Below are 18,004 nucleotides of genomic sequence, written 5' to 3' on the forward strand. Positions count from 1 at the left end.
GACCAGCGTCGCCGATACAATATCGGCGAAACTCTCTTCTCCGAAGCAATGATGAACTGGTGGTGCAGCTTCGCTTACGTGGGGTAAGTTGCTTCTAGGTTGCGCGCTGTTACGTCTACGTTGTATAACAAAATGCGAATTATTGCCTTTAGGCTCGGTATCGTTGAAAGGGTTTAAGTAGATCCGCTATTTTCCATTTTCTCTCTTATCTCTATGCGTTGTCTTCTTTACAGCGAACGTACATTACTGCCGGATATATCCAAAAGAACTCTTTCGATCGTTCTACCCTTTGCTAGGAAAGATGGTCCAGCGCCTCGCCGTTTTCACTTGGCACAGTTTTCATAGAGACGTTCTCTACTGTCGAGTAAAATTAAACGGCATAAGATTCCCACCGGGAATTATGCTTCTCAGCAATCGCCGAAACGACCGTTGCGATTCACGGCACGAGAAACGAGCATCAGGGAGATTTAACATGGTCGTGGTTAAATCTATTTGGAAAAATAATTACAAGTCTCACGAGCGAGAGTAATATCGGGAAATGGTTAAACATAAATATTCAGTAACGCGTATAATTGAAAATCATGTTTGAAAGCGCGTCAGTCTATTTTCCATTGGTCGGTTGATAATGAATTTCCAGAGCTGGATGAAAGCCTCGCAGTTCTATCCCGTAGTCGTGCATCGCCGCGTGATGTTCCGATTATTTGTATAAAATTCCGTGAGATTTACCGTAAAGCCAGTCAAAGTGAAGTCGAGGGGCGAGGGAGTGGAGGAATGCCATAGATAAATAAAATGCGATGCTTCCATGTCCGCTTTCGAATTTATTATTTAATAATGGAATCGAACACGACGGGGGCTTCGCTAATTTCAACCGATGACAGCATAAACAGCTTGCGTCGAGCAATGACCGTCCACGAATTTCCATTTTCACTGTTTTCAACGGTTTACCAAAAATCCGAGAGCTATCATACCTATTCGAAGCTGGATTTTTCGAAACGTAGTAATCGAAAAATAATATAATTTTCGCAATAGAAATTGAATCCGGGACAACGTTAAAAGTAAATTTCCAAAATTTCCATCCTTTTGAGAATGGTCGCTGGAATCGTGGAACGAAGAATCATAAAATGTTCCGTTCATCTTTTCGGTAGAGTTACTCCGGGATAGAGGGTTCAATCCGTAGATCGTAAATCACGATGACTAAAACGTGCACCGGTTAAATGGGGCGCGATAATTAAAACGTAGGTTAAATGGAGTAGTTGCGAGCCTCGTTCGATCGTTTCTGTTATTTACCATGCGTACGTGTTGTTCTGTAACTCATCGCGAAGCCTGCGTGTGAAAAAGGAGTGGCATACTTTTTCCCGTTTAGTGCGTTTAGCAAGGATCAGAATATTAGGATCGGAGAACGTGCATATTCAATGATGGGCAAAGTATCGTGGAAATTGGGGGGCTTTAAGCATTGGCGGATGATCGATCTTTCCGTTTTATTGATCGTTCGCAGTATAATTTTGAGAGAACTGTTTCTAATTTCAGAAAACTTCGAAGAGAATGTAGAGAATGTACATGCGATCGATCCTATGAGAGTTCCAAATTCGGAGAATCTGTTTCCAATTGTGCGATTTGTTAGAAATTGTATACTTGGCGCGTTCGAAAGAAGCGTCTTTTTGTCGGACATAGAACGAATTCAGACAGAACGATCGCTCGAGAATAACTAAAAATTGTTATACAGTGGAAATGGAAGATCGGACTGAAAACGATAAAAACTGGCTGCCTGTAATTTGACCCTCGTTATTCTGATACCGGTTATTGCTGAATTAACGATCCGATGCGTCGCCCATTTTAATTTTCTCCATACAAGTAAATTACCTATATATACAAATTACTGGCACATTTCATTTCAAACAGAGGAGGTGCGGGGCATTTTACCACGGGCTGAGCCAATCGACTCGACTGTTTTATCTTCGAAAGCACGAAATTTCTCTCGTATTTCATCGCACGCGTCAGAAGATAATTTTCGGAAACGAACTCTACCGGCAATATCGTCTGCGAGTCATCCTTTTTGTTCGTCTCGTCGATCCTATCGGTGTTCTCGTATCGACGATCCTATATGTAGATACCATATTGTACGATTGTTCGATTTCCTTGGAAACAACAAACAATCGACCGAATCGATAATACGCTCTCTGCAACTGGTTGAGCTATTCGGTTTCAGGATCATCGTTTTATATACATACGCAAGAGATAGTTCATTTCGATCAGCGAGATTCGTTTGTGTCAAAACTTCCCGCATTCCTTTATCCCCGATTTTCTGCTGCCAACCGGAGACTTTTTTGCCGGGACAGAAATGCATATGCATCGCGACACGGCGGTGAATCAGGAGGAACTGGGTCGATCCAATTAAGCGAAACAAAGTTGTTTAATGCACGCGGTGGCGGTGGCGGTGGCAGTGGCGGCGGCGACGGCCGAAGTAGACGCCACGTGTGTTCCACACGGCTTGTGACAGCGGCTGATCGATATTGCGCGTGACACCGTGTCACGCCTCCTTGGAAGAATATACCTGCGATGGTTGCACCCATGCGTACAATATATAAACGAAGGGCGTGGTGCGTCTTTACCTTATGTTATAGCCAATGAAGAGAAAAGAATTTTAGAGAAACGATCCTTGAAAAAGTCTGACAATTTCACTTCCAGACAGGAATGATCGACGCAGTATGAATTTCGTTTCTGATCAGTGAGTTAGTTCACATTTGAGAAAATATTTCCCCAGCTGTCAATGACGTTTCGTTTAGATCGTCAGTTTCGATTGAATTTTATGCTCGCGTAGAAATCGTAGAAGAAAGGAACGTTCGACTGTGAACGGTAAAATTGCGCTCATAGTCGTTTCGGGACAGGGATCATGGTGTTCGCTGGCCGGGGAATGGCTTCCTCTCTCTCTCTCTCTCTCTCTCTCTCTCTCTCTCTCTCTCTCTCTCTCTCTCTCTCTCTCTCTCTCTCTCTCTCTCTCTCTCTCTCTCTCTCTCTCTCTCTCTCTCTCTCTCTCTCTCTCTCTCTCTCTCTCTCTCTCTCTCTCTCTCTCTCTCTCTCTCTCTCTCTCTCTCTCTCTCTCTCTCTCTCTCTCTCTCTCTCTCTCTCTCTCTCTCTCTCTCTCTCTCTCTCTCTCTCTCTCTCTCTCTCTCTCTCTCTCTCTCTCTCTCTCTCTCTCTCTCTCTCTCTCTCTCTCTCTCTCTCTCTCTCTCTCTCTCTCTCTCTCTCTCTCTCTCTCTCTCTCTCTCTCTCTCTCTCTCTCTCTCTCTCTCTCTCTCTCTCTCTCTCTCTCTCTCTCTCTCTCTCTCTCTCCCTCCCTTTGAGATACTCGTTCTAGGCAGAAGTTCCTTCGAACGCGCGAGTATCGCGTAACAGAAACGGAGTAGAGTTACCGTGTATCAAAATTTCGATATTGGACTGCTTTTCCGATATCCGAGCGTGGATATACGATATCATTTCGCGCGCGTCGGAGCAGGAGGGCCTGGAAATGCTACCTGGAACGGTTCTTGCCGGAACTTTATTGAAAACATCGCGAAATCGCAATTTTGGTTTTCATTCTGAAATTCGATTCCGATTGAGTCGCGAGAACGACCGACGAGCTTGTAATCTCGTTGATAAAAGTGCTTTACAACAGGGGGCACCTTTGTACGCTTCCATATTTTATTCTACGCTCTGTTTCTTGAAAATGTAGCAAGCTTCGAGGCAGTACTGTGCTTTGTTGTTTAGGGGAAGCAGGAAAAACGCGTGGAAGGGTGTGTTTTTACCTTCAAAACCGATAGAGTCCATGTAAACAAACAATTGAGAAATGTAAACAAATCACTCAGAGTATGTAAACGAACGATTTAAGAAATGTAAATAAACGGTCAAAAAACATACGAAAAGCAAACAAACGATTTATCGTTGCAACTCAGAGAATTCTGTTTTTATACAAATTAAAGAATCTTGTTTTTCTTTTGCTTCAAGACTTTTCCAATTGTTTACTGTTCGCAAATTAGGAACCCGAACATTGCGAAACGATATCCTTACTTGACGGATGGACCGAAGGAATGGCGCCAATACGATATCGATTGGCCCGAGTACGAACCTCAAAATCAGACCTACCTTAATCTTAGTAAGTCCACAAGGCTGTCTTGTTGATGAATCACGCTGATGGTTGTTACGACAAATACACGAAGTGTAAATTAACATAGCGATTCCACCGAGTACGGGTAGGCACTACCGATCTGCAGAGATGCAATTCTGGAACGAAGACGTACCCTACCTGCTTCGTCCTCCTGGCAAAGGCACACCTTTGCCGATTCGACCTAAAGGACCAAGACCGCAGATTCTCGACATCGCGGATGGGATCGGAAAGTATGCAAATGCAAGTACGGGATATGACAGCTATGGTTCCAGGTTTGTAACGAGGATTTCGATTAAGAAGGAATAATTTGAATTTCAAGTTTGATCCATACGAGGTAGATATCTGATGAATACTCTTTTAGGAATAATAAATCCACAACCGTGAAGATTTTCGTGTACGCAACACATCGTTCAATTATCAAGCGTGTTAACGACTGACAATCCTTTAATCGTAAAAATTTCTACCGGTGACACGTGTGTTTATATCCGACGTTTTTCTCGTTAAAAATTCAACGCGAATGTCAATTGAAAAATTAGACATATTCATTTTCGTACCGCATTATACAAAGCGGTATCTCGGGACTGTTTTTCAACCGTGTGCTAAACATTAATGAAACGTCACTTGCACGCCATCGCGCCTGCTTTCTTGCTTGTTTCGGGCCGCTTAAATTGTCTGTATTATACCGGTTGAATAGAATTCATTCAAACTTGCGTACAATGAGGCAAAACATTCGTTTATTCAAAGTTTTAATTTCACTTCGAACTAGAAGGCATAATTCATTAACATCCTGAAAGCAAGCAACCTATCGGAAGACCCGCACTTTCGACAAACAAACGAACGCTATGATTGAATTCCTCCGAACAAGTAACCGCTTAAATTCTAACACCTCATCGAATTACTCGCAATCCTGTCTATGAATATCTGTACAAGGCCGTACAAATCTGAGAAACTACCTAACTAACTCCGATCTAAACTCGCGTATACTCATGGAACGATACAACTTTACCCCCTCCCGTGATGAAAGCTTCCGTGCAGACACCTGCAGTTCCCGAAACTTTCGTACTTGCACATGTCCCTGATACAGCGATAAAAATTAACGTTTCCTTTTCCCGTAATTTATCTCCGCAACAAAGCAAATAAGCCCTTTATCCCTTAGATTTAAGGCAGACGATCGCTACGAACCATCAACTACTGCAGACACTACAACTTCCCCGCAATCGGACGAAGAAGCGATCCCACAGCCAAGCACGCCAAAAAGTTCCTCCACGATCACTATACTGGCCGGTTTTGGAGTGATGTTCTTGTTAATCGGTATCACGGCGTTCGTCTACTTGTATTGCAAGAAACACGATGCGAAAGCTAAAGGGACTGGAGTGAAAAGACGCGTTAGTCAGAGAGAGGATTCGAAACGAGCGAAATCGGACAAGTTCGAGAACCACTATGGAGAGCTCGGTTACAAGAGCGACAGTAAGCCGGATCTGAACGACGTGATAAAGAACGACAAGGCGTACGACAACAACTCGAACTTTGGTAGACGATCGAAATTGTCTAGACAGAACTCTGGATCCACTATTGATACTCACGTCAAGGTTAGGGAGTGGATACAACAAGAGATCGTGCACAGGTAGGTAGTTTCGACCAGCGAATCAATTAGAAACGGCTTCTTTGGATAGTTTGACAATGGCGTCGATTCGAGTAAGGGTGTTCTTAGAAATTCGTCGAACAGTTGGTGATCCAATCAACGATTTCACTTAAAGACTTCGCCACTATGAGACGCGAGCTGATTCGTCGAAATCACTGCACTTCGTCGAAGTCACGATTGTTTTCGATCTTCGATTCCACATCGTCGAAATTTGCTTAGCCAACTGTTTTACTCGTCTCGCAAAAATCAATCGGACGCGGAAGTTTTGAAAAATTGTTTCATTGAAAAGTTTCTTTTCTTCGTGCACGGCCCGTTATTCATAAAATCTTCCTTACGGAAGCATCGATTTTTCTATTTATCGAATGTTTGTATATTTGTGTTCGAAAAGGTGTTCCCCCAGGTTTCTAAGGAAAACACGAGAAACCTTGCAAAAGGAGCATCAGGACAAGCTAACGAAACAACAAGAAGTGGAGAAGAAAAGGTTAGAAGAAGAACTATCGAAAGAAAGGAAAGAGGAGCCGATCTACGACAAAGATCCAGCGCTGGTCGTACGTCCTGGCAAGAAATCAAAGGTCCCAAAGGTCTCCGTAGCCGTTGATGCCACACCCGCGACAAGAACCGAATCGATCCTGAACCAGGTGCCTATCGAGCTAGCAAAGGGCGTCGAACCGGACGATTCGTTCAATAAGAACATCGACTATCCTATAGTCGATCTCAGCCAGTTACAGACAGCTCCTCAAGTGGTTGTCATAGAGCATCATCACTCGAAGAGCGATCCGTTACCAATGGAAAACGTGTTGAAGAGCGTGAAACCGAATTTCTCCACACCCAGGATATACGAGTCCGATTCTGGCAGCGCTAGCAGTCTTTACGCGAAGATTAACCCAAAATTGAAATCCCGCTTACCTCGTCCCGAGCTGGCAGTGAATCCTGACGGATCGACCGTGGATCAGAGCGAGGAAATTTACATGAAGATGGGACCAAAGTTAACTACATTCGGCGCCAACAGTCCACCAAGCTGTGATATAAACGTAACCTGTAGGGAGCCTACGGTAGAGAGGGAATGCGTCAGCCCGGAGGAAGCCCTAAGGACGATCAAGCGCAGAAACTATCCCAAAGTTCTGCCAGACATCGAGAAAAGACGGTCCCTTCCAGCGCCCAGTAGCTTGTTTGCGTCCAAGCAGCACGTCGGTTCGTTGAAGGATTATAGAAGTGGATCGCATTCGTCCTCTCATCAGCCACCTCAGCCTCCCCCAAGGATATTTGGTCCTTCTAAGAGCCTCGAGTTTGCAGAGGAGAACGAGAGTCAGCAGGAACCGGAATCTGTCATTACTAATCTCCACGTTGGTCCGTTGCTCAGAAGACAAGACTATACAACGAAGAACAATTCCGATCCGAGTATCATCGACTCTTTGGATGATAGGATAGATAGGACAAGAACGCAAGCCGGCGGAAGCGTCGACACTATTTATTCGAATCCTGTGTGTTCCGTTAACGAAACGATTCAACCGACCTCCCACAGCGTGGACAAGGACATAGGGAATCCGATTGCTCTGCTGGAGGCCGGGATCGGCAATCCCAACTGGTACAAATCATCTCCGTCTGGAAACGATACTTGTATAGTGACGGCATTGTCGGAACCAAGAATCACTGGCAGAGAAATGAACAAACAGGCTCAATTTGGAGGCTCGAACTGGGACACCAGGATCCCCGGAATAGAACCAAGAATCGTTATCACGCCTAGAGTTGGGAATCTTCTGGGACAGGCGAATCAAAACTTGAGTCAAATCGTGGTGAATCTAGCAGACGCCACATCCGATGAAAAATTGGACCGAGAAATTAAATTCGGTACTCCGTTAGACTCGAACACGTCCAGCAGATCTAATATGAGCTCGATGGAACATTTGCAGTCAGATTCGTTAACTTCGTGTTCGTCTCCTGATTCCAAATTATCAAATATCGCGAGCCAAGAACGAAAAGAACCGCGAATAATAATTACGGCGAGGGATACCAAGGTTTCGTCCTCGAGCATGAAGCAACCCAAAATTATCATCAAACCTACGTCCAGTTTGCAGAGGACCAGGGATCACAGAAATATTCCTAAAGTGTCTGCCATTCCACCTCCGGAACAAAGTTGTCAGAGCATCGATAGGGACAAGCTAGCGGAGCAGAGGGAAAAGCCACCTCTAAAAGAGAAACCGAAGATCACGAGGATTCCATCGTTTTCCAGGCGCAAGGAAGAGCCTTCGGGCGAAATCGAGAGGCCACCCATCTCCTCGTATCCTGAGAAAACGGAAATCGTGCACAGGGTGGAGGCAGTGGCCAGCGGAAAAGTGGTGAACGTGTCCGTAGCTTGCGATGGGAAGTCGAGCATTCCGATGTTACAACGGAAAGAGAGCGAGAAGTGTTCGAGCACAGAGTCGAGCAACGGAGCCTTGAATACGGGCACGATCAAAAAGAAGCCGGTGAACAGGAAGTAGGAAGTAGCGTGCTTCATGTACCATTGTTAAACTTCAGCTACGTATTTTCAACTGAGTAGCACTATGCGTTTGGAATCGGTAATCTGATGGTCCGCTTGAAGCTGTAATTCTGTGATGATAGTTGAAACAGAGAAGGGACGACAATTATTTTTGGTCTATTTTGGAATTTTGAACGTGGTGGAGAAAGAAGAACGACTTTGGTAAAGCTTGGGGACTATAAAATTGAAAGTGAGTGCGATAAGATGTCGTTTGAGGTTCGAATCCCTTGAGTTACGAGCAGGCAAGCCGATATGAAATGCCGAGTGTCGAGTGGAAAGATAAAGGGAAGCTAATGAAATTGTGATCGAGGTTCTTAATTAGTTTCCGTAGTGGTACAACGAATACCCAGTATAATAATGGATTTTAGTACAACGAAATGATCTGCAAATTTTTTTCATACTTTAGATATATGATTTCTAGTATTTTAATGTTTAAATAATATGATTTCTGTAGTAGATACAATCTTTTTGTACTATTCTCAGTAATATTACCAATTATCAGAGCAGACTTTAGTTCGCCTGAATCTTTTGCTACTGGATGAAAGACAAACCAGCGAATACAAATTCTTCAGATGTGATACACTTTTCTAACCGCAGCTGTTTAACTACCTTATTTTTACATAGAATCGTTCATTGTATAACCGACATTCCTATTTCTCTCATAGGTTGTTCTTTCAGAATTCAAACATTATTAAAATTTTCTCTCAAACATCGCTACTTAATGTTTAATTAAAATTTAGCAATTACTATTTAAGATTATATGTACCTTAGTTACGTATCTGTATGCTAAATGCTGCTTACCTTCGATTATTTTTTTAATTCTACCGTTTTCTTTTTAATGTTGAAAGATCATTTTTCTCTTTTTATCTAGATTCCCGTTCTTACCTGATTCTCGTTTAAATAATTCCTTCTTTTTTACCACGTTATCGAACGTCTTGTTCGCTCGGTCTAACATGTACACGAAGCTGAAATAAACGATTTTCATACTTTTCTAGCGGAGCAACGTGGGCTGAAAGTGTTTCCCTGAGAGGAGTGTCGCGGCGAGTCTCTGGTTATCATTTTTCAGTACGCGGCTGGCGTACCATTTATCTTGCAACTTTACCTTTATCCACCGGAACTTTATTATTAAGTAAAACAAAGTCTATAAGTCACAGAGCGTTGCCGGGAGGTGGAAGCTGTCTGAAGTAAGGGTTTGGTGGAAAGGGGAACGGGGGTTGGAAACGACGTGAAAACGGCTACCGACTTCACCACTCATACCCCAAATCGTTGTAACACCGTGTACGTTTGTGAATCGAATTGATTCTCGAAGTTCTACCAGAGTAATGCGATTTCCCTGCCGACCGATAAAGAAAAGTTCATTTCATTCCGGTTTTCCCCCTGATTGCACGCGGTGCTAGTACTGTCTGACCAATTGCGACAACATCCTTGACAATAGCTAAAAACAAATGTTTCGCGAACGAATCCAACGTGAAGTATCACCAGTAAGATTTTGCATTTTCAATTCTTCTTCCAGTCACATGTCTGCAACTTGGTCGCTTCCTATAGGCTGGAACATCGTAAAGAATCGTAATAATATAATATCTGCATGACAAAAAGTTAAATACACGTGTGGACCATTGAACATTGAACATTGAACAATTACCATTGAACATTGGTCTCTCGTATTAATTTTGTTCACATCATTTTTTTTTTTTTTTATATATATATATCCGAGGCTAATACAATTCGTATTGTCCTTTTTATTTTGTATGTAGATTTTTTCTATGTTAAAAAAGAAATCGATCGATAAAGCGATGTACGCTACCAGCGATGCTCGATTGAAATATCGTCCTGGCTGCGCACACGAGAATATTGTGTCATAAAATGTGTATTGCTGTTGAAACAATGAAATACAAGTGAATTGGTGATGTTTTAAGGGTCCTTTACCGCACGAACGGTGCAAATATCTCTTTGTCATATTTGTCCAGAAGATATATACGACGAGGTGGTGGTAAAATTCGCGGATATTTTTCCAAAGATCCAACCTGTACCTTTCGAAGGGACGACGTGAGAGTTACACAATCGTGAATGGTGTTCCGTAATACGTAAAAAAAGTTGAACGATCGTTTCGCAGCGAAAAATGAAGAACGTTAATAAATACGATTCCATTCTTTTATGTTTAGTTTTGTTAGTTTATGTTAGTTTAGTTAGTTAGTTATGTTAATTTATGTTAGTTTTATCCGTAAGATTTGTCCACTTTTGTTTTTTTTTTATTAATAATTGATATACGAAAAAAAAGATAGCCTTTAATAAAAAAAAACGTTGATCTTGATTTATATCCCGCGATTTACGCTTTTTATGCAGAGTCCCATGGAATCTGAGAATCCCCCGTTGTTTATCACGTAAAATTTCATCCTGTCTCGTCCGCTCTTTTTATGCACAATATGTTGGTAATAGACGCGTGTTTTTATTCTTCCTCCATTTCCAAGTCAGTCACCTGCATAGTTCACTTAATTTTTCTTTCAAAAACAAAAACCCTTTCGTCTCTGCCTCTGTATTTTCTCTATGGTATATGTATTTTAAAGTTATCGACGTCATAGTTATCGATTGTTTACTATGAGACATACAGCTGCAGTTGTAAAGCATCGAAGAGTAACCGACGAAAGTTTGGTGCGTCGATAGAATAGCAAGTTCGGGGTCTCGGGACTGTCGGGGATGAACTCTCGATTTGCCGGCCGGTGTAATGGCGCGGATTTGATAAATTCGCTGGACGTTTAATGGAAGGGGCCACGTGGCTTTCACGAGACAAGTTTCTGCTTACTGATAGCGCATAGTTAAAGTACCTTTAGTTCGACAAAGAACAGAGGATTCGTCTTTCCTCCCAAAAAGTTGCTTCGAGTACATTAAAAGAGGTAATCCAATCGATCGTAATAACGAGTATCGACGAGTAACCAGTTTCTGACCATGCAAGGAAAGTTAAACGCTGTCGAATTGGATTACTGAGTTTCGTAGGCCTTTGCAAATTAAACGGAATTGTATTCGTGGCTTGCGATACATCAAAGGAAACGCGATATCGATTGCCGAAATGGCGCTTCTGCTGGTCTCGAAGGTTCACGCGCATGTAAGTCGCACACGTACGCGCGAACGTACATCGGGAAAATATATCTAGTGGCTGCATCGGGCCAATTTGCATTGCTAAACGTCGTTTCACATTCGATTCGCTCCCGGCTTCTTCGGCTTCGATGTTTGCACACGCGGATATGCATGTGCTCCGGGCTGCTGGCTTGAAATTGGCAAATTTCAAGCGGAAACGGTGAAAAAACGCTTGTCACCGTTACTGTTGTTAAATCATTTACAAACGATAACGCTGTCGGCTAAAAGAAGAAACCGGCGATCCGGAATGGTTGACTAGATAAACAAATTTTTTCTACACTTTTCAAAATATCGCGAAAATATTTTCAACAGTTTAATATTTTGTCCCGACACATTTTATTCTAAAAAGAAGATATAAAAATAAAGATGATTCTAGTCATAAACAAATAAAATAGAGTGTCTATTTCCGAAAATAACATACAGATTGCACAAAGGTTGGTGGAAGTATCATTGTTTCGTTATATACATATCTTCTGTAATGTCGCAGGCTTTTCTCCGTCCTAAATAAATTTCGAAACAAACTTCATTTTACATAAAGAACGATATCGAATACAACGAGCGCTAAAAATCACGAAGTTAAATAACATTCAATGCTAAACGTAGTTATTACTAGCGCGATCACACTGTCTCTTTCCACGAACAAATTTCTCACTCAGAGGAGAAGTATCTGGAACAACTGAAATCGTCGCTCTACTCGTCATCCGTGCCAGAATTCTAATAACTCTACTTCACACTTCTGCGAGTCAATGAGATATAAAAACCGTGCGTCGAGTAGCGGGAAACCGAGAGAGCCAGGTGCAGCCGCGACAAACGATCCGATAATGAGGGATGCATCCGTTCGTTCGCCTTGCTTGCTAGCAAATAGCTGAACAATTCGAGGGTACGAGTTGACAGTGAAGCCACCACTCGGAATGGGCGGAGAGTTTGGAAACAGAGAAACAGGAGACGGCGAGAACTGAACCGAACGATTACCAAGCATTAGTTACGGTGCAGCGTAACGTAGCCTCTGGGCGCAGCAGTTTGGAAAGCCGTAATTGCAAGACAACTCTTGGCCTTTCGCCTGACGGGGGCGGATTAGTGGCAACGAGTGCTTATATCGTGGGTGTGACATCGCGGAACTGTCGTCCAGTCAGCTGGACGAACACGCGACCCATCGTCCACGTGATGTACGATGCAGTTTCGTGGCTGATAAACGTTCAACGGTAGAATGACGCGGGGAAAGAAGAGGTATCAGAGCGATCGTGGTTTTTAGAGTCGAGGCTTGATTCTCGCGATGGGATTCTAGAAATTCTACCTCGTAGAATTATACTTTAGATCCTTAGCCGGAGTTACGACGTCGGGGCGCGTTTACAAAAGGAACGAGAGCGTGGAAAAAAGCGCGGAAGCTGAGGAATCTTTACCACGAGACGAGCAAGTTTCCGGATTCTCCTATAAATCCATAACGTTCTTAGGTTGACATGGAAGACACGTATCATGAATTATTCCCGGTGTTCTGGTTGCTCGAATTATTCATAAGAAAACAAATGTCGTTCGAAGTAGTTGGTTCTATTCGGAATCGAGACTTTGAGTAGCGTCACGTTACGAAAGAATCTATAAATCTACGGATGGTTCTGTCTCGTATATATCGATGATGCCTTAATTCGGATACAACCTCCCCAAGTTTTAGAAATTGGAAATTCGAATCCATAATCTATTAGCTTCCGTTTGTAAAATCCGATATTTGTAAGCTGAATTCAGTCTCGAGTATTACGGGTTATTCCAAAGGGTTTTTCCTTTATATGCATATTTACATAGCCACATGTAAATAAATAAACAAGTAAATAAATAAATTACGCGAGCACCATTTTCTTATGCTTCAGTTCTATACGAAAATTCCATGTCAAAATATAATTCGTTCTTCGAATAACTTCAATTTCATAGTGAAATAATTTCGTACTACTATGTAAATAGGGCAAATCACAAGAGAGGAGACAAGCGTGCTTCAGGAAATCCATTTCAAGGCTGCCTGACCGCGTGAAGGGGATCTATTAAAATCATTCTGCAGTATAATCAGCGCCCTCGAAGTGCAAATCAGCCTCTAAATAGTCCTGTAGTAGATCGACCTCTCGTTATCGTGTCCCGTAGCGGGTTCGGTGAGAGTAGTGGTAGTCTAATTCCCAGCCTTCGAGGCTGAGCCAATTAATAAATTTGTACCGGTCGGCTGGCCATAGAACAGGCCTCTGTCTCCGCTTCTGCTTCAAGAGATATCCATTGTTGTCGAGACAATGCCGGCTACTTGCTAGTTAGACTACCTAACTGTCCGCGGTAACGATCGTGCGCGATGTCAGATTAATTAGATTTCAAAGGGAACGCATCGAAAGGGGCTGAACTCTGTTTAATCAGCCATAGTTCGAGTGCCAGTCGAGAAATATCGTCGACGATGGCAGTCAGAGGTCTGCGTTCATGGAAAAATACTCGAAAACCACGACGAGCAAACGCTAACGCTGACTTCTATCGACAGAATTTCGTGATTTCTTTCACGGCGAACGACATCGGTGGTTCGTGCTTCGTGATCAATTTCTCCGTGAATACGTGAGATCACCAGGATGTACGCGGTTTCCTGTTGGTGGTGATACGTCGTTAATCATTTGTGTCTCGATTGCTTCGGGATGTAATTTCGCAGACACGGAGGAGGAAAGCGGAATGGATTCAAGGAAGGTAGTTTCAAGGGGCTCATTTTCAGAAAGTTCAACCAGAAGCTTTGCCGCTGTTGAGATTCAAACAGCTGTGCTTCTAGCTGTCCTTTGCGCATTCATCGATGACCTTGCATTTAAAATTAAACGTTCCAAAAATAAAGTTATTTTCCTTACAGGCTAAAAAGTTAGAATGTAATTTGAATTCGATCTCACCTGGAGCAATTTTCGAGCTTAAAGAATAGAAATTCAAGCAAAAGTTTCAGTAAACATCCGCCACAGTGTAATATCAGAAAAGCAAGTAACCAGACATTTTCGACCGTTCAATTTCTCGTTGGAACTTTCTATTTTCGCAGACGATTATTTTCGCGTGTTGAAAAGCGGGTGGCGGTAAGAAAGAGAACGAAAGGAACGCGCGTTTCGACGACACTGTTCGCGGCTCGATCGCCAGAGAATCTCGCGACCTCGCAATAGCATTCCGAACGGTGTTTCCAACGACATATCCACAGGAAATATCGATTATCGGATATTCGAGTGATTAAACGCATCTGCGAGGCGTAGCAGTTCGGTGCTCGCCACTAAACGACCCGATCTGTTTGTAAATCATGAAAACGCGACGTTTTTGAACGTTTCGTTTCTTTTCTCGCCATCTTGCGTTCATCTATATCACCTTTGTCGTTCAATAGCTCGCTGAAATTACCTTCGCTAATTAGATAATATCGATTACGTGTATTCAAAAGCCAGACGGTAAGATCTACATATATCGATCGACTGCGTTATCGCATCTCGGTATTCGCTGTATATCACAGAAAGATCAAGGCGAGTATACGTTGTGAATCGTGCACGTGTCAATTCAGTCCCTTGAGTCATTAACCACGAAATAGCTTCTTGTCGCTCTGCTGAATTTATTTTTAATTGCTTGGGAATGTGAGACAGAAGGATAATCTGCAAGTAATAATAATTATTCTTCGTTTCTCATACACCACGTTGACAACCTTCATTTTGGGGCATACTTATATTAAAATTTGAGGTTGGCAGATGTACCAACTTGCTTCGTGGCTTCCCGATTCGATTATAGCGACCGCAGAAATTGAAGACCCTAATATTTAGAGCTTACAAAGAATCATAGCTGTCCTTTTCGAACGACCGGCAGTCTTCTTCTTTAACTTCCAGTCGTTAACTTTCTCTGGAATTTATTTTTGCCCTTCATGGGCGGATGATCTTTCTCGCGCGTCCGACTCATGTTTAAACAAGGCGGAATGGATCTTGTTCGTAAATTAAATTTCCTTCAGGCTCAGGGAATGGACAGTTTCTTCACTTAGTGCTTTTACGTTTCGCTGCCGATCTGGCTGCCTCGTAAAAGTATGTCTTATCTTGCCAAGGGTAAGTACCATTTGAGTGCCGAGTTATACGAGATCGTATCTGAAAATGCTACCGTAAGGTCAAAACCCAAATAAAATTTTCACGACCGCTAATTTACGAAATGGCGAGAGCTCGCTTGTCGTACGACCAATCGCACCAATTTCTTTGTTCGGAATTTAAGAATTCTGCGTGATCGCACGATAAAACTCGAATAAATTGAAGCCCTGTAAAAGAAAGAACCGGACGGAATGAATTCATTGGCAGTGGAAGAAAGGAGGATTGGCCTAATGAAAAGAAACGTAAGCGGCTGCCAAATTATTATAAATGTATCAAAGTTCAAAAGAAGCAGCAATAAATTACACCAAATTACAACACATAAAGATACCCTGGATAACTGAAATGCGACGAGACCGGTGGTAATCGGCGAAAACTCATCGATCATCCCGACGATTACCGCTGAACCTAAAACGTTCCGATTTGCCACAAAAATCTTCCCTTCCAGCTAGCGGTGAAATTCCAGGATCTCGTGAGGCGTAAATTACACTAAACGGGACAACAAGATTCCGTTTATCGGTTAGAATTCCGCGGATCGTAACCGCGTGGGTGTTTCTTTTCCATCGTCGACATTCCAGTGGTTCTTTCGATAGGTAATTAATACAGAACGCTGAAAATCACTCATATGGCGAATGATGGAGCGGCCTACGGAAGGAGAGACTGGAACGGGTAGACGGCAAAAAAAGTGGCAGACAAAAAGAAGTAGACGAAAGAACGCGACGCGGCAATTCTGGAGACACGGTCGTCGTCTATCTATAATGAAATCTCCAGCAATATTTTCATCGCGGTGACTCGGCCAGCAATGTGGCGATGCTGGGAGCCAAGCTAATGTTCCTCCTGCTGTAATCCCGTCGCTTGGTAAACTTTGAATTTCATCGGGACGCCTTTTGCCAACCCCCCTTTATCCACGGCTTCCTCCGTGCGATGAAAATCCTGTTTTTTTAGAGCGGAAGAAATTGAAAATTCGCACGATTTCTCGGGGATTTCTTCAATACTAACAACTTGAAAGCTTCCCGGTAGAAAAAAGGAGGATAAATTCGTTAAAACGTTATATGCCGGGAAATTTAATTTTCATAAAGTACTTAAATTTTCTAATAAATACGATTGCAACGAAGAAACAACGTTAGAAATTTCAATACAGATCTGTCGAATTTATGTCAGAAGATGAAAGAATTTTAAAATAATAAACATGCAAGCTACTATAAATTTACGAGTAGAAACATCTTTATACATTTAGTGCAAGCAGTGCTAACGATCAGGCTGATACTTTGTTGTAGGTTGACAGAGAAAAAGGGATGCTTGTTAGAGATCCACGTTTTTCCTTTGCTCGTTACCAAAACTAGCTTACGTATCTGAATCATCGGAAAGCTTGCTTTCGTTTCTGTTTCATTCCGCCTCTCTTGCTGGCCGTTCGTTACAAATTTCTATTTAGTTGTTTGTGTCGAATCGGAGCCCTCGTGTTTCATTCTATTTCCACTTTGGCAGCGGATACAAGAGCCGCGTACAACGTTGCTGTCACTCCCCCAGTCCGTTACTACACGCAAATCCCTTTTCTCTGGGGTTTCGTACATTTCTCCGTAGGACATTAGCTTTCCCGTATCTCCGGTAAGCTAGTCAACATTTTTTTTTTAAAGATGAATAGCTACATCGTCGAATGTGAAATTAAGTATAATTTCACGTAATATGCAGAACGAGAATGACGAAAGAGTTGCAGAAAGAGACAGAAGAGAAATTTGTTTTGCAAGTAATTGATTATTACATTAATTTATATAGGTTATGGCTTATTTTGCAAGAAATTGGATTACGAACAGTCCATTCGAGAGAATATTGCAAATCAACATTCTCTTAACTATTTCTCGTCCGTTTCATTTTTTACGCTCTCATTCCCTTTATTACCATCCCTTTGACTTCGACAGAGTATGAATTATATTATATAAAAAGAACACTGTTTGAACGCATGTTTCATAGAATTCCTGCTTCATTATGTAAAAGAATTATGTATGATTATAAATGTATTATAACGAAACGAATGGAGAACCTACAAAATAAATGAAGCCCGTATATTAACAAACAATAGGAAACCAAAAATTAAGGACCACCTATTATTTTCGTTTATCGATTTAATCGGTTCCTGGACATTATTCTCTCAAATTTCTATGTCGACCATGCTTTTCACTTCTCAAAATGTCTTTCAAAATACAGCTATAGCGTACTCGTTCTAAAATTATTTACAGCGGATGAAGGAGCTCCATGTAGCTGACCAAGTGAACTCAAAGGAGGTAGTGGTGCGCAATTTCATTTAATTATATTACATGAACGCTGGCGAGTGAGCTTTCAACGGGTCGGTAGTAGAAGCGGAATTACTTGGCTAGTAGTTGACAGTCGGTCAGATACTATTCTTTCGCAGAGGTACCTTTCGTTCTACCTACACCCTCTGCCTTACGTCTTGTTTCACCTTCGCCCCTCTAAATTGAATCTCACGC

The 18,004-nt window shown here is 42.3% G+C and overlaps 1 protein-coding gene across 6 annotated transcripts in view; it reads left to right on the forward strand.

Moving 5' to 3' along the window:
• Positions 1 to 9,300, forward strand: part of LOC100740648 — a 56,858-nt gene extending 47,558 nt beyond the window's left edge. For 5 of the 6 annotated variants that reach the window (XM_012382210.3, XM_012382211.3, XM_033319293.1 and 2 more), the window contains 5 exons: positions 1 to 83; positions 4,014 to 4,129; positions 4,209 to 4,413; positions 5,298 to 5,765; positions 6,172 to 9,300. In XM_012382210.3, coding sequence (XP_012237633.1) covers positions 1 to 83; positions 4,014 to 4,129; positions 4,209 to 4,413; positions 5,298 to 5,765; positions 6,172 to 8,263 — 2,964 coding nt within the window. In that variant the 3' untranslated portion in view covers positions 8,264 to 9,300. The remainder of the gene's footprint in view (positions 84 to 4,013; positions 4,130 to 4,208; positions 4,414 to 5,297; positions 5,766 to 6,171) is intronic. The other variant, XM_024365678.2, reaches the window with a different exon arrangement.
• The last annotated feature ends 8,704 nt before the right edge of the window (positions 9,301 to 18,004 follow it).

Source organism: Bombus impatiens, unplaced genomic scaffold (assembly GCF_000188095.3).
Source record: "Bombus impatiens unplaced genomic scaffold, BIMP_2.2 scf_0146, whole genome shotgun sequence".
Taxonomy (NCBI): domain Eukaryota; kingdom Metazoa; phylum Arthropoda; class Insecta; order Hymenoptera; family Apidae; genus Bombus; species Bombus impatiens.